The 17702-nt window shown below is 40.0% G+C and overlaps 1 protein-coding gene across 1 annotated transcript in view; it reads left to right on the top strand.

Moving 5' to 3' along the window:
- Positions 1–17702, top strand: part of ITPR2 (inositol 1,4,5-trisphosphate receptor type 2) — a 416442-nt gene that overhangs the window by 143915 nt on the left and 254825 nt on the right. The window contains exon 22 of the mRNA XM_084877146.1: positions 17338–17531. Coding sequence (XP_084733272.1) covers positions 17338–17531 — 194 coding nt within the window. The remainder of the gene's footprint in view (positions 1–17337; positions 17532–17702) is intronic.

Here is a 17702-nt window from a genome sequence, read left to right on the forward strand (position 1 = left end):
TGTCTGCAACTAACTTCACATATTGCAGGAAAAATATTATAATATGGAGAGAGAGAGAGAGAGAGAGAGAGAGAGAGAGAGAGAGAGAGAGAGAGAGAGAGAGAGAGAGAAAGAGAGAGAGAAAGAGGAGAGAGAGAGAGAGAGAGAGAGACCCCGAGAGACCGACCAAGGGAGGGCATAAATGTGTCAGAATTTGTGATTCTGACAATTCTGGGCAGAGGGCATTATAGGAATTCTTTGTACAATTCTTGCAGCTCTTCCCATAAATTTGAAAGTATTTAAAAACAGAAAAGTTCATAAATTAAATAATTAACCAGAAGGAAAATGATTTATTACATGTAAGCCAACACTTCAACATTAACGCATTATATCATAGCTCTACTAGAAGATGCGTTATTATAGCTGAGTTTTGTTGGACTATAAATTCCTAACAAAAGGTCTATTAGACTCCATAAATTCTTAACAAAAGAAGCAAGAGAGAACTCATTTCTGGAATCTCCAGATGTGCAGACAAGATCATCAGTCCTGGGAAAAATTCTTATAGTGCAGGGTGAGACAGAGGTTGATGCCAGAGAGGAAATCCTGGGATATGGAAAGTACCTGGGGGAAAAAGAATTTCTTTTAAAGTACAGCTCATAGGGCCATAATACCCAGAGCGGTGTAATCTTGACTCTTTTATATTCAAACTAGAGGCCTGGTGCATGAAAATTCATGCACTCAGGGGTAAAAAAAAATTCCTCATCCTGGCCTGCACCCTCTCACAATCCAGGACCCCTCAGGGGATGTCCACCTTCTGGCTTAGGTCTGCTCCCCAGGGGACCGGTCCTAAGCTGTCAGTTAGATATCCCTCTGGCAGCCTGTGAGTTCTCCCACTGTGGCTGCACTTGCAGCCATCAGCCTGGCTTGTGGCTGAGTGGAGCTCCCCCTGTGGGAGTGCACGGAACACCAGGAGGCAGCTCCTGCATTGAGCATCTGTCCCCTGGTGGTCAGTGCACATCATAGCAATGGGTTGCTCCTGGTTGTTTGGCTATTAGGGTCAATTTGCATATTACCTTTTTATTATATACTATGATCTGGACTATATTTTCCTACTTTAGTGAAACCTTATTTTCAATTGGGATTCATGTTGCAAAGCACAAGATTTTAAAAATAAATTTTATAACCATTTTTTGCTAGACCAACCAGTTCCTTCAAGCAGTGATAATACTTTTCTTTTCTCCTACTGTGCCTGGAAATCTGTATCCTTCTGATCCACTTACCTCTTACTAATTCAGCCCAGTAGGGGTTGGGCATTCAGAGAAATGTCTTGAGTGGTTGGTTGGCAGGTCAGACGCAGGGGAACGGGAGAACAGGTATGCTCGGAGGAGAAGGCGTACCTTTCCCAGAGTTCCATTCCAGCTGGCCTCGGGGGCACCTGTCTTCAGTAGGTTGTGCACCTGTCTTCAGTAGGTTGTGCACGTGCAGCCTGCATTTGTTTGTCTGGGAAATCCTGAGGGTTTAGAAGTCCGTGATGAGTGTTTCAGGCTGTGGGGGTGGCTGGCTTGGAAAGTGGCAATTACAGAAGTTTCTCTCCTCTGGGTCCTTGGGCACAGCGTAGCCCACCTCTGTGCCATGGTGAGTTGTCCTTATTCTGGAGCTGGTTGGGGTCTGAGTCAGGCTCCCAGGCTGCGACTGTTCACCACCAGGGCGGCTTTTAGTTGGCATGCTCAGCAGAAATTATCAGGCTCAGAAGCAGCTTTTCATTGTTGTGCCCCAGGGTGGTCCATTCAGAAAATTATTCAGGCGTGCTCACAGGGAGATGCAATCCAGTACCTTTCATTGGCTGTGTCTCACTTAAGGAAAGAAATATTGTTTCCAAACAGATGTATTCACTCCCAGTAGGCTGTGTTATTGAGTCAATTTGCTTTGCCTAATACCTATCATTTGCTCTCAGTGATTTAAAATGCACAGGCACCATTTAGTATACAAGTAATGGATCTTTTGGGTTGAAGGATTATGTCAGGCAGTACTCTTTTTTGTTATGTATAGAAGTTCAAAACAAATGTATATACCAGCTGATAAACTGGGTGTTTTTAATTTACTTTTGAAGGTACATTCCATTTTAAAAAAATTACACATTTTTCTCTGTATTCTTCCTGAAGGCAGAATTCTAAGGGTGGATGCTGCTACTAATTAAGATCACTTTTTACAGCAGGGTGGGTATATGCATTTTGTTTATAGAGAGTCATTTAAATAGTTGAGGACAAGTGTGACTCTTACATATTCTTCTTTTTTAAAAAAATAATTTATTGAAGTTTTTACAGAGAGGAAAGAAGAGAGACAGTTAGAAATAAACATCGATGAGAGAGAAACATTGATCAGCTGCCTCCTGCACACTTTCTACTGGGGATGTGCATGTAACCAAGATACATGCCCTTGACCGGAATCCAACCTGGGATCCTTAAGTCTGCAGGACAATGCTCTATCCACTGAGCCAAACCAGTTAGGGATCTTAAACATTCTTCTAACGAGCAACATAATATGTGAACCTTTAATACAGTTCCTCATGTTGTGGTGACCCCTAACCATAAAATTATTTTTGTTGCTACTTCATAACAGTAATTTTGCTACTGTTAATGAATTGTAATGTAAACATCTGTGTTTTCCGATGGTCTTAGGCTCTATAGCAGCAGTTCTCAACCTGTGGGTAGCGACCAAATATAGGAAATATTGTTTCTAAACAAATGTATTCACTCCCAGCAGGCTATGTTGTTGAGTCAATTTGCTTTGGAAAAAAATATCCCTTAATAGTTGGTTCCCACAGGTTGAGAACCGCTAGCAGAGTCACCTAAGACCATAGGAAAACACAGATATTTACATTACAATTCATAACAGTAGCAAAATTACAGTTATGAAGTAGCAACGAAAATAATTTTATGGTTGGGGGTCACCACAACATGAGAAACTGTATTAAAGGGTCGAAGCATTAAAAAAGTTGAGAACCACTGCCCTAGGAGCTTTGGGACAGAGTAAGAGTATGCTAACCCTCCAGCTACCGTGTTTCCCTGAAAATAAGACATCCTCCGAAAATAAGTCCTACTTACAGGTTTCCTTCTGAGTGAAATATAAGGCATCCTCCAAAAACAAGCCCTCCCCCGCCCCCTGCTCTGTCTCAGAATGCTATTGCTAAACATGAGAGATTTGGTCCACTGATTCTGAAAGAAATGGAGTCACAAGAAATTCACTAGGAAATTCAGGAATTGGATTGTTATGATGATGTTCCAGAAGATGATGACATGATTATCATTGAATAAATGAGTAAATTCTTGATACTATAGGATTCACAGTTTGTCTGGTTTGTGTTGACAACTACCATACTACTGTACCGTATACAGGTAATAAATTTCCTTCATTTTCATTTAACAATAAATGTGTACCGTATTCTTCTTCATGGAAAAATAAGACATCCCCTGATAATAAGTCCTAGTGCATCTTTGGGAGCAAAAATTAATATAAGACACTGTCTTATTTTCAGAGAAACAGGGTAGGAGTAAGGAGCTGCTTCAACTTAACTTTTTCTTTTCGTTTTGCATTGTCAGGGACTTCACATGATCCACTTTAAAATGCTTTTTTTTTTTTTGGCAGCATAGTTGCATTAAAAAGGAGAAGGAAAATTGAGATGGGAGGTGGAGCAGAAACATTTCTTGATATTGTTATACCAGTGGCCTGGTGCATGAAATTCGTGCATGGGAGTGGGGTGGGTGGTGGTGGTGGTGGTGGTGTCCCTCAGCCCTGATTTCACCCTCTCGCATTCTGGGACCACAACTTCCTAACTGCTCACCTGCCTGCCTGCCTGATCACCCCTAATCACTCTTCATGCTGACCTTCTCTCTCCCAACTGCCCCTCCCTGCCAGCCTGATTGCTCCTAATTGCTCCCCCACCCCTGTTGGCCTGATCACCCCCAAACTGCCCCCACCCTGCTGGTCTGCTTGCCCACAACTACCCTCCCTCCCCCCACTGCTGGCCTTCTTGTCCCCAAATGCCACACCTGCTGGCCTGATTACCCCACTGTCTCCCTCCCCCTGCCGACCTGATCACCCCCAACTGCCCTCCCCTCCTGACTTGATTGCCCCTAACTGCCTCTGCCTTGGGCCCACCACCATGGCTTTGTCTGGAAGGTCTCCCAGTCTAATTAGCATATTACCCTTTTATTAGTATAGATGGGTGGGAAAGGAAGAAAATATTTGCAGGAAAAATCTGACACAAAACAGTTTCTTCCTTTATAAAATTAGGAGGTGAGTCTACATATGATCTTTATCATTGCTTCCAGTTAAAAATTCTGATTCTCCCACAATTAGTATGCAATTCTCATTCCCTCACTGAGTGGTGTTCTTTTTAATGTGTATTGAAAAACACACCTGTAACAGATAACCATGAAGCATATCTCCTGGTGGGAGTGCTCTGTGGAAAGACACCAGCTAGAATGCCTTGAAACCAAAAGCTTTAGTTCGCTTAAAATTTTGAGTGTGTCTCAAAAAGCAAGCAAGCAAGGAGGATCTTACCTGGAAAAATATCCTCAGGTGAGCGGGAGAGGAAAGAGGGGATGAGAAAGAACAGAAAGAAGGTTTATTACAGTGACCATAACCAAAGGGCACGTGCCTAAGGTATGAGACAGCTTCATATTAAGGACTCTTTAATGCCCCTTATTTTCTTTTTCTTTCTTTTTTTTTTGTTAACCTTCACCTGAGGAGATTTCCCACTGATTTTTAGGGAGAGTGGAAGAGAGAGGGAAAGACAAGGAGAAACATTGATGTGAGAGAGACACATCGATTGGTTGCCTCCTACATGAGCCATGAGCAGGGCCTGGGCCAGAGAGAAGCCTACAACCAAGGAGTGTGCCCTTGACTGGAATAGAACATGGGGCCCTTTGGTCCACAGGCCAACGCTCTATCCACTGAGCCAAACTGGCTAGGGCCCTTATTTCCTTTTAATTTTTCATCTGACTTTTTCTCTTTTTTGGGTCTCTCTGAAGAATTTAAGTTTGCAGTAGAGCTCACAGTGCTTGGAAGTGTTAGCAAGTTTTACTTGCAGGGGAAAGATACCACAACTATCAGTCCTCATTTGAAATCCCTTTCATTGGTTTCTGGACTTAATTTTTCCCGGCACCATTCTGCCTCTCAAGATTCTCCTTTAGATGGCCTTCCTCTACCTGTTCTCCCCCATCTTTGCTATCAGCAATGTCCCTTTGCTTCAGATAGAACATTTTTATCTCCAGTCTGTGTCTTGTTCCTCACACCTGGCTACTTCCCATATGCTGCTCCCTCTACCCACGCTTCTCTCTGCCCAAATCACGTCCTTCCAGTAAAGGAAGCTGTAGACTCGAAGAAGACATAAGAACAAGTAATGCAGTCCTATCACAGTGATGGCTTTCTCTGGTCCCTTTGTGTATATGTGTACAATAATCCCCCCTTATCCATGGGGCTATGTTCCAAGATCCACAGTGGGTAGCCCAAAACTATGGATAGTACCAAGCCCTATACATGCTATGTTTTTTCCTATGTATTCACACCTTTCTACTCAGAGGAAGCACTTTATAGCTTCTCTTTAGCATATTTCAATTGCTAGCATCAGAACTCTTGTGCTTTTATTCTTGGGCCATTGTTAAGTTAAATAAGTTACTTGAACGCAAGCACTGTAACACCATGACAATCAATTTGATAACCAAGAAGGTGACAGCATGGAGATGCTAGATAAAGGGATGATTCACATCCTAAGAGGGAGAGCAGGAGATTTCATCACACGACTCAGAATGACTTGCAATTTAAAATGTATCAATTGTTTATTTTTGGAATTTTCCATTTAATATTTCCAGACTGTAATTGACCACGGTGGTCCATGAGTAACTAAAACCGTGGAAAGCAAAACCATGGGTAAGGACGAGGCTACTGTTCTCTGTCAGGGGAGCATGCTCTTTTCACGCCTTGTGAATCTTGCACTGATTTTTAAATGACAACAACCATGACAACAGTCTCCCAGCAGCTCCAGAATTACTGATTGCAGGTTTTGTTCCCTAGGAAGCAGTCTCAGATAGAGATTAGTAGAAGGGGATTTATTAGGGAGAGCTGTTAGGATGAACACCAGTGGAATGGATGTGAAAGGATTGGACTGAGTGAGCATTAGGGCTGAGATGCAGTTTTAGTGGAGGCTCCTGCTGGTCTCCCATTGGAGTGAAGGGCCTGAGCCTTTATGCGCCTGTGGCTCCCCTGGGATGGACTTGTGGTCTTGCTTGAGGAACTGTGTTCAGACCAGTCAGTCCCCATTTGAGGGTGGACCTTGGAGGGCTGCCCTCAGGGGAGCTCGTGTGGCAACTGAGTCAACCGTCCTCATTGCCTGAAAGGGAATCTGGGCGGGGCCACCCCAGCACCCAGCATCCATATCTTCCAGAAAAGTACCAGGGCTGGCAAAACTGTAAGTCAAGATTAAGATCTCATAGGAAACAGAGAGTTTCAAACATGTGATCTATGCCAGGCTCCTTTAAGAAATCAAATGCATATATAAAAATAGGAGAAGAATAACTGTGAAAAATGTCTATTTTATACTGCGTTTCTACATGTGCCAGGCCAAGCATTTGGCAAAGCATTACTAAATAAGGGTGCCTGTGATTTACATTCAACACCTAGCACACCTCTAGATCTTTCTCCTATTTTTGTCTTTAATCCTTTTCACAATCCAGCCAGTTGGTTACTATGGTAACTCTTTTGCCCAGGAAATGGGCTCTTAGAGAGGTCAAACGTGTTGCCTAGGACCATACAGCTTGCAGCTTGCTGAGCCAAATTTTGAATTCAGGTTTCTTTTCTTTTTCTTCCCTTTTTAAAAAAACACCCTACAGCTCTATAGTTTATGTTCTTTATGGTGCTATCACACTGCTTCCTGTACAGATGACTTCTTCATCAGCAGAGCCTCTGTTTTCTACTTTTTCCAAGTTTCCCAAGAAAGTTTTGTATAAAATAGCACGTGTTTACTAAAGACTTCGATTTAATTAAACTAATTGTACTGGTCAAAATAAGTTTTTACGCCCAGACTCACCTTCTTAGGAGGCATTGTTGGGCTTGTCTCAGAAACAAAGTTTCAGTCACAAGTCTTGGAAGTTTCACCATTTAAATATCTCTTGAAGCTGGATGTTCCTCCCCATTCCCTGAAGTAGATTTTTCCACATTGCAGCCTAAGGATCCTTCCAGGTCACACAACCACCTTTTTACCAGCTCTCACCGTCTCTGGAGAATAATCACCCATCTCCCTAACCTGGTGCCCAAGGGTCTTCACAATTTGAGTTAGTTCCCTCTAGTTCTAGTTTTTATTGTTACCCCAGTAATACTGAACAATTTTATCTTCTTAGATACCTTTCTATGAGCTACTAATACTTCTTTCATACATACTTTCATAACTTGCTTATCATAGGGTGAATATATGTAAGCCATACGCCTTATATAAATATACATGCATTTGGAGGAGCCAAATATTTAGAGACTATAATATTCTAAATACATATTTGTGTCTTTCTTTTGTTAACTTTGTAATAATTTTTTTTTATAAGTCTGTTTTTTCTCATGGACTTACAAAGGCTCCAGGACTCTTAGAGTTACTACCTAGATAATTCAATAATAAAGATTTGAACTTATTGGTGGAGAAACCAAAGTGGGAAGGACAAACTATGAAAATAGATTTTATTTCTGGTTCTGTAGCTGACTTTTACCATACCTAATATACTATAATTACATACAAACTTGATTTTCAAAATTATCTCTTGAGTGAAATGCATTTGATGAATTATATAAATTACATATCTTACATAATAATAGATAAACATGTAAATTGACCATACCTATGCTACACCACCAGCCAATAAGAAATAACATGCAAATTAATCCAACAAAGATGGCGGTTAATTTGCATACACAGATGCTGAGTGACAGTGGGTGGGATGGATGCAGGCATTCTGCCTCACCCTTGTCTCTCAGGGTCTCTGGGCAGCGTGGGAAGGCAGGACCAGAGCAGAAAGAGGCAGCTTCTGGAGCGGTAAGAGACGGCTCTAGGGGCTGAGTGGAAAGGGGCTGGGTCGGAGTGAAAAGACCCAGAGAAAGGAAAGACCATTCTAGTATGAATCTTTGTGCATCGGGCTTCTAGTCCTACCTAATAAAAGAGAAACATGTAAATTGACTGCACCTTTGCTACACCCACAAGTCCTATCCACCAACCAATCAGGGCAATTATGCAAATTAACCCAACCAGGATGGTGATTAATTTGCATATCCAGGCCAGAGTGAAGACTGAAGGCAGCGTAGAAAGAAGCCAAGCGCTGCAGCAAAGCTGCAGAGAAGCAAGCAAGTGGCGTGGGGGAGAAGGAAGGGAAGCAAGCGGGGCGGGGAGAAACGAGGGAAGCAGGCAGGGCAGCAACCGCAGCAGGAAGCCATATTGCAGGAATCTTCCTGCAATGGGCCACTAGTTTTATATAAATATATATGTATTTGAATGATAAAATAATTTCTAGACCTTGACATTCCAAGCATATGATTGTTTTTCTTTTATTACTCATGAAACTTTAGTTTGGCTTTCCAAACTACCCAGGAAGGGGAGATAACATGACAAATGCCAGTTCATATTAAAATGCTTTCTGGCATTTTGTTCCTGCAATTTTAATTTAGCAACTTTAGTGATTAATGTTGTACCTTTACAGTGATCTGTGATGCACCAAGTTAACAGAGTAATATGGTTCAGATACTCATTTAACTGTGTTGATCAGTACATTTCAGAAGGACATAAAAGGGGGTGTTGCCTTCACAATTTACATGCTACACTGAGTCATCTATCTCCACAACTTCAGTATGGTTCTCATTCAGGAGTTACACATATAAAGCTTTAATGCATACAGTGATTTTTGTTACACTTTGTTATTTGTTTGACTCAGCAGAGGCAGAGGACTATGATTCTCGGTTGGTCTGTGTTTCTGTGGGATATGTCATCATCCAGCGCTTTGGGTTTTGGTTTCCCGAAGGTATCAGCACACAGTGGGTGAAGTTTAGTGTGGAGATTATTCTTATACTGTAAGCTGTACAGTGACTCTGAAACGCCTGGAGTTACCGAGGAGTGGTATGAATGACTGCTGGCACCCAGGAAGCACTACTAATACTACTAAACTGAGTTACTAGGACAAAATCAATACCTAAGGATGACCTCACAAAAAAATGAGAAGGATTAAAGAGGACCATGTTGTCCTCACCTACTCTCTTCTCCAATGGGTTTCTCAAATCACAGATATGAATTTGAGCCTCAGAATCAGATGCCTCAAGGTGTTAGTTAATAAGCTGGGGTAGGTTTCCCAGTTCTCTCAATTTCTGGTCAAGAGAATTCCCGTGATCTACAATAAGGCACGCTATGGGACCTTCACATATAAAGTGATTGTAGAAATAATTTATGCACTATATGTACTGCAGACCTTCATGTAATACCCATTACTAATGGTCTTCTGGGATCTCCTCTAACACTGAGCAACCAGGTTTTTATTGCTGCAAAAGGAGCTGTTATTTCCAGCAGCTCCAATTATTAGGTCTCTTTTGTTAGGTTATCTGAAATATACCTCCCTCTAACTTCGAACAAGCAGCCTTACTTTTGTTCCCCGGAACCACATGGACATCTAACATCACTTCCACATGTCAGTTCTTTCTACGTGTGAAATCGGTCAGCATGTAACCCGAGTGTTTTCTCCACTCAGTGCAGCCATCTGCAGTTGCTTTAACAGTTCCTCTTATTATTCATATGTCATTGATCACTGGTTTGACCAGCACAGAGTCAAGGACAGTTTTTTCTCATTCATTTTGGAATACTTTACTTTTGTAATGCAGCCTAGTTGAAAATGCGTGTTTCTGGCAATGATGACATAGCATTGATCCTTACTGAATTCAAACATAACTAAAGTTCTAATTTGTGCTGTTACATAACATTTCCCCCATCATATACTCAGTTGATTAAAAAAAATATTTTTCATTGATTTCAGAGAGGAAGGGAGAGGGAGAGAGAGATAGAAACATCAATGATAAGAGAGAATCATTGATTGGCTGCCTCCTGCATGCCCCCCACTGGGGATTGATTCCGCAACCTGGGCATGTGCCCTTGACAACAATCGAACTAGGGACCCTTCAGTCTGTAGGCCGACGACGTTCTATCCACTGAGCCAAACCGGCTAGGACTCAGTTGATTTTATTTGAACCTAACTGCAGGATATTTTGTATTTTGGTTTTATCTTGTTGTATTTAACCTATTAGTATTCATCCTGTTGATGTAGTTTGGGATTTGATGGAGTCATTCACTATGTTAGTTATCCTTCCTTGTTTCATGTTACTTTTGCATATGAGAATCATGCTACTTTACCCGTTACTGACAAAAATATTTATCTGGTCGAGGCAACAACAGAGCAGAAAGAAACCAGAGGTCCTCTGTACTCTAATAATGATTAACTTACTATACTCTTTGGCTATAATTATTGAACTTGAATCACATTTACATTATTCAACATATGTGCATCTAAGAGCTTTTGTTGTTGATGGTGAGGGGGATGTAAAGGAGACTAACTGGGAAAGGGCACAAAAGAGATTTCTAGGGTAATGAAAATGTTCAGTATCTGAATGACATTTCATTGGTCCGGTTCATATGGGCGAAGGCCCTTCCTTGTCCAAACCTCTGAAACCTTTTATTAAAGATCTGTGCATTTCTCTAAATTTAAATTACATCTTAATTGTAAAACTCATTTAGCATGCACATTCACTTGGATTCTCTTAAGAATTAAAGATCAGCTTCACAAGTTAAAATCTGGAGGTTTTGAATATTGAAATGACTTTGTCAGTCTTTGACAGTGATGGAATCCAAAATAAAATGTAGAACTCAACCACTGTTTTGAATGAATTGCTTTTTCAACTCATCCTTTGAATAATACTTCTTTAGGGTGTGGGATGGGAAAGTTTCTTCTAAGCAGTCAGTAATAACATTACTGCATGCTATAATAGTAACATGTTTTCAGTGGGTTTTGCCTTGGTTCTATTTCTAAGCTCTTGGACAGTTGGAATCTGTAAATGGGTTATCAACACAATGTATTCAGTGAATGTTTATTTGGAGTGGAGAAAATTAGGTGTCATATTATCTACTTTGTCCTCTTGAGTACTCTTTATAAACTGCTCCTCCGTTGAAGGACTCTTCCTTTTAGAGGTGATATTGTGTGTCAGTCATGCATGGTATAAGAAGCTATGAGCTGTTTTGGAACCACATCTATTCATTCATTAGTGAGGTGCTGACCACTAAAATAGAACATAATGAAATTGAGAAGACTTGTTTTTCAGAGGTGTAGTGAAAGCATGCACATATTCTTCACTTTTTGTTTTGAAATAATACTTTGCAACTCTATGGCAGTTTTTATTCTTCATGATGGTTTTGCACATCTTGTATAACATTTTCCTCACAAGAAATTGGGACATATCTTACTAGGATTAAGATTCTGAACATTAGATGATGTAGTAATTTGAGGAAGGTCACACTACTGTAATCTAAATCCATCACTCCATTCAAGGCCTAGGTCAAAATTATATTTCCTCAGTGAATCTACTCTTCACTTTCCTTATCCTAAGATAATTTTCCCAATTAAAGACAACTTCTTAAGCAATTTTGGGTTCTGCCCATGCTGTATTAATAGTGTCTCACCTGCCTTTTATTTGTTCTTAATCTCCTTTTTTTGGACATGGGTTATGTTTTCCTAGCCATATTGTAAATTCTTCTACTTCTCTCATGTCCTTCCATCTCCCGTGCTCATGGTATAGAAGCCAGATAATCAGGGGCTTCTTAGTAAATGCTTTCTGAACAATGGGTGCCCTTAAAATTAAATTGTATAATATAAACAAAATTCCACAAGGAGTATGTGGCCCTTTATATAATCATAACTGGTTGGATAAGATCACTTGGGAATAATGTGAGCAAATTTATTATGTGATTACCTTGTTTCCCCGAAAATAAGACAGTGTCTTATATTAATTTTTTCTCCCAAAGTTGCGCTAGGTCTTATTTTCAGGGGATGTCTTACTTTTCCATGCGCTAGGTCTTATTTTCGGAGGATGTCTTATTTTCAGGGCAACATGGGTAATAGTAACTCCACATTTTCAGTACAGATTGTTAATTGGAATGTTTTCTTTCTGGATTTGGTAGATTTTCCGAGTTCTAGTATGAAATCTTTGAAAACTTATAAGTTGATAATTTTTCAGGGAAGCAACAGGGTGTGGGGGCAAACATGCACAATTACATTGTTGACTGTAATCTGGGGCTTTGTCACTTCCCCACCCCCCATGTCCTGCTATGAAGGGTGTATGTGGCTTAGCAAAGTACATGAGATACGATATGTGCTTAATAAAGGCAGATTCATTGTTGACCTTTACCTCATTGCTATATTTCATAGTTTGTTTTTTTTTAACAAGTGAGTGTTAAAGTAACATGCAATTATTTATGTTTTTAAAATCAACTTAGGTAAGTATAAAGGAAAGGAAGCAAGAATTCACCTTGATGAAAAATGTCAAACCTATAATGTAATGACATTTATTTTTTTATGAAAGCCTTACAAAAAAGTCATTCTCATTTTTATTAATTCATTTGTTAACCTAATCTTTTTCTTTTATTTGTGTATGAATCTAACAAGCGTTTATTGACTGACGGTTGGATGTCAGACATATTCTAGCTGTTGGAGACAGCACTAAACCAGCCAAATCCCTGCCTTCCTGGTGCTTCTGTTCTTTTTTGAGTGGGGAGACAATAAACACATCAACAAATATATAAAATATGATGTGTGATGGTGATAATGCCATGACTGAGATGTAAGGCAGGTGCATCCATCCGGGTGATGGCAGTCCATTAGAGCGGGTGATATTGATCTGAGGAGGTCATATTCTACCAGGAATCAGAAAGGATTGAGGGAGCAAGCGCAATGACCAAGTGGGTAAGGGAACTCCAGGCAAAGGAATAAGAGCAAGCTTATTCCAGGTCCAGCAGGTGGAGGAAAAACTCGAGGAGGACTGGATCTCTAGCTCTGCAAAAACGCTGTGCTCTAACTTGGAACTGAGAGTGCTGCTCATCTGTTGTTCTTGGGGGGTTAACTTCTGCTCATCCATTTAATCCATGTTACCTTTTCCTCTGCTTACATTGCTAGCTTAATTAAGGCTTGGATCTCCTGTGAATGCTTTTGTTTTCTTTGCATACAGAAAGGCTATTTTACAACCCAGACTCTTAATCACACGGAGGAAGCAGTGCTGCTGAGAATGTTCAAAATAGAGAACTCCAGTATTAGAGTGTAGGCGTTTTCAAGCCAGCGGAGGTTTAGAAGGAGCTGCTCAGCAGGGATGGAAAGTAGGAAGATTTCCTGAGTCATATCTTTTTTTTTTTTTTAATCTATTTTTTTTTTTTTTACTGATTTCAGAGAGGAAGGGAGAGAAAGACAGAAACATCAATGATGAGAGAGAATCATTGATTGGTTGCCTTCTGCACACCCTGCACTGGGGATCGAGCCTGCAACCCAGGCATATACCCTGACCAGGAGTTGAACTGTTACTTCCTGGTTCACTGGTCGATGCTGAACCACTAAGCTACGCTGGCTAGGCTTGAGTCATATCTTTATGATTTAACATCATTGTGTTTCAAATGAATTATTATAACAGCAGATGCATTTACTAAAATCCAACTGTAAAAAAACACATTTCAGGGAAATGGGAGTGGTTTTCAGATTATTTATATTTTGGCTTCTGTCACTATAACATTCAGCTGACTTTAGTAGTCATGGAACAATGAAACCACTATGAACAATTATTCACAGAATTCTTCTAATCAAAAAGCTATTTTCTCTTATGAGTGCTCAAAAGGTTGTCTCTTTATCTGAAATCTGAGCAACGAGGCAATTCAAATTATCATTTTTATTCTATGTGCTCATAGGAGAAAAGTATTTCTAATAGAGAGAGATAACAATTAAAGACGACTTAAAATAAAACTCCAATGGACATAAGGTAAATTTAAATCAAGATCTTGTTAAATGTCTTATACCTCTATAAGCCATATAACTGTTAATGATTGTTTAATCCAATAGTGATCACCGGAAGTAAAATGACTTGAGTAGAGAAAAATTAAATTATAGTTAGTACAGCTTTAGTGTTATGTAAATTTCTTATTGCTTCCCACGTCTCTGGAATTGGTAATATAAACTTGGCTCATTGGAACCATCAAAGAAACAATGTATTCTCAATCCATTCCCAATTACCATTACTATATGTATTTACTATATTTTTTGAGGGCTTTAGAATTAGTGAAAATATCTATATAATCATGTAATGAAAGAAACTAAAAAATCCGTCTGCTTTTTCTTTTTCTAAGCAATTCCTTCATACTTTTACTTAACAAAGATGACTCCTATATTTTCAAACCACTTCCATACACTTCATATATATATATATATAATATAATTCATATTATTATATTATAATAATTAATATTATTCATATATAATATATATATAAATAATCTAAATTCTGGCTTAGTATAAAGACATAGAAAAGCTGAATTTCTAGGGTATAATTTGTCCAGAGGATTTATATTATAATGCAGTAGCCATTTCACTGAAAATTAATTATGGTTGAAAAGAGAAATAGTAAGATTTTTTCCTTTTGCAATGTTGAAGTCTGATCATCTCTGACTCCGTCTAGAATTAGAAAATTTTCTGTAGAAAAATGGATATTAGAGCCTTGCCCATCTGTGATTTATGTGGCATTTGACTTATGTTTTTCAAGCTGTAGTCATTCACAATTTAAGCACTTCTCACCACCAAGCAATCCAGGAAGTATAGCATCTTTTAATTTGAGACCTCTGAGTTGGCCGTACATAGAGGAGAGTTTTGTGCTAGCCATGTGCTCCAGGCATCTTAGCATGTGGTACAACAGGAATGAACCCTTCCATTTCATTGACAACATGTGTTACATATTATTATGTTTCTGGCCTCTAGGTTTTAATGTCTTGGTGACAGGATCTATATTGGGGGAAGGATTGTCTGGGCTAATTTTCTGGGCAATAATTATTTGGATTAAATTGTTATTTTCCATGCAAATCTAAATAAGATGCGGGCACTATGGGTGCCAAGGATTTCTGTGTGAAGCAGGGGTAAGAATAACAAAGGAGCCTGTTTTGTGTTAGTGGTGAGAAAGCATCTCTTGGAGGTGAACACATATATATACTCGAATCAGGTTTCAGATAAATGTGTTGGTTGAACATGGATGACCCCAAACCATTGCCAGCAACCAGATGTGCATCCCTGCAAATCCATGTAGCAAACAGCGGGGGGGAAGGGGGGCGGTATTTGGAAATACAGTACTCAATTTCTATGGTGGTTTGAGAACCACAGACAAGGAAGTATTCTGCCTTGAGGTTTTTCTGATAAAATAGGGCTGTCTGAAATTCTTTGTCTCAACCTTATCCAAACTTGGAAATTGCCTTCCATATTTTTTTGTTTCCCTGTCTCTCCTCCCCCTACCCGCTTCCCAAGTCTCCCTCTTCCCTCCTTTTTTTTTTTTTTTTTTTTTTGCTTATGCAAGTAGCAGTGTAATAAAAGGTCCTAGACTCTCAGAATGAGACACCATGTTAATTTCTTCCTGGAAGATGCCACTCTAGAAAAAAAAAAAAGTTAACTTCTTTGCCTCCTCAAAAATATGCTATTTGAGCACTACCCTCTTTTATGTATACTAATTTAAGTTCTGGATAAGATAATAAAGTTTAAAAGGCATTCCACCTTTCATAGTGTATGTATATAAAAGCCTAAGCAACCATTACCACCATATATCTAGACAACAGGACAACCAACTGGTAGCTATGATGTGCACTGACCACCAGGGGGCAGATACTCAACACAGGAGCTGCCCCTTGGTGGTCAGTGCACTCCCACAGCCAATCTCCTATGGCCAGCCAACCTCCGCGGTCCTTTTCTGCAGCCGCCGCACTCTATCAGCCCTATTGGGACTGGGTGAGATGGCCCCAATCAGCCAGGAGGATACAAATTCATGCACTGGTGTGTAAATAATACTGGTTACCAATAGCTCAATGGTAATTGTTGTTTGTCTGCATGGGACCATCAAGATTCTTACGAGACATCTTTTGAATATTTTTCTTTGTTTTATTTGTTTGTCTTTCAATCCTGTAGGTGTTCCCACAGTTTTTCATTCTTGACCTAGAGCTGAGAGTGTTACCTCATTCCATCGTATTTCCATTGTCCTTTCTCTTAGTTTGCACCCTGAGACGCTCAGGGAAAGAAAAATCCTTGGCCGGATTCTTAGATCTTTGCTTGAGGCCAAGCTCCATGAACACCCACGAAGGAAAGACCACTGTTGTGAAGGGAAAGTACACAGTTGTTCCTTTGAATCCTGCCTGCTTGTTGTGGGAATTGCTTTCAGAATGCGGAACAACAGTCAGTCTGAAGAATGTAAATTGTATCTGGGTCAGGAAGATCCTTCCGTACAGCAACTCCAGTGCGTGTAAGGGATGAGTCCATGTGCAATTTTATTGGAGCAACCCGATGTGCTCCAATGAGTGAGACGCCACACTCCGAAGAAGAGGCAGATGATTATTTCAGTGATCCCCTCACTGAAATAATCATGCTTGTCACTGATTTGTTTCCCTAATTGCCTCTAACACAACTGCCTTTGTGGATTTTGAATAATGATTTTCTGTTCAAATAGGATGAAGGAAAGGGAACTATATTGGCTTCACATCCTTCCTCGCCAGATAAGGCTTTTTCCTAAAATAAAGTTGGAACCATCTTCCCCATAAGCTCTTTTAGAAGCCATATGAAAAAAAAAAGAAAGTCCTTGGTTTGAGGGTAGGATTAGAACACTAGTCACTATTTAAATATTTTGAGTCTCTTTATGGAGGAAATTAACACACTTTCTTTTATGGTTCTGTAAAAGTTAGAGCCCATTGGTGTGATTGTTGGTAGGACCTAACGTGTTACAGAAGGACCTAATTTGGATGTCCTTAGAATTGATAGCAACTTACTCTTGGTGCATTATTTGAAAGCATTTTCTGAGAAAATTAAATTTCCATTTCTAAAACCTGTCATTTTTAAATGTGTCCTCAATGCCTTAACTTTATCTGCAAGGAAAGAGCCACAGCAGAGCTGATGCTGCCTTTTCCTGTGTTTTATACTCTTCCTGTCCTGTGGTCAGTCTGGTTGTGACCAGTCTGATTTTACAGTTGTTTCACTGGGTGTTGAGTGTGTTGACGTAGTGTCTTTTTCCATGCAGGAAACAATGTTATGAGAACCATCCATGGGGTGGGAGAGATGATGACCCAGATGGTGCTCAGTAGAGGCTCAATCTTCCCCATGAATGTGCCTGATGTTCAGCCGAGTATCCACCCCAGCAAGCAAGGGAGCCCTGCTGAGCAGGAAGACGTGACCGTGATGGACACTAAGCTGAAGATTATTGAGATCTTGCAGGTATGTGTATAATGAAAGCAAGGTGACAAATACTAACTGTACCAATTAGTTTTAAAAAAAAATATATTTTATTGATTTTTTACAGAGAGGAAGGGAGAGCTATAGAGAGCTAGAAACATCGATCAGAGAGAAACATCGACCTCTTGCACACCCCTACATGCCCTTGACCGG

Source organism: Pipistrellus hanaki (genome assembly GCF_964339955.1).
Source record: "Pipistrellus hanaki genome assembly, chromosome: 3".
In the NCBI taxonomy this organism is placed as follows: domain Eukaryota; kingdom Metazoa; phylum Chordata; class Mammalia; order Chiroptera; family Vespertilionidae; genus Pipistrellus; species Pipistrellus hanaki.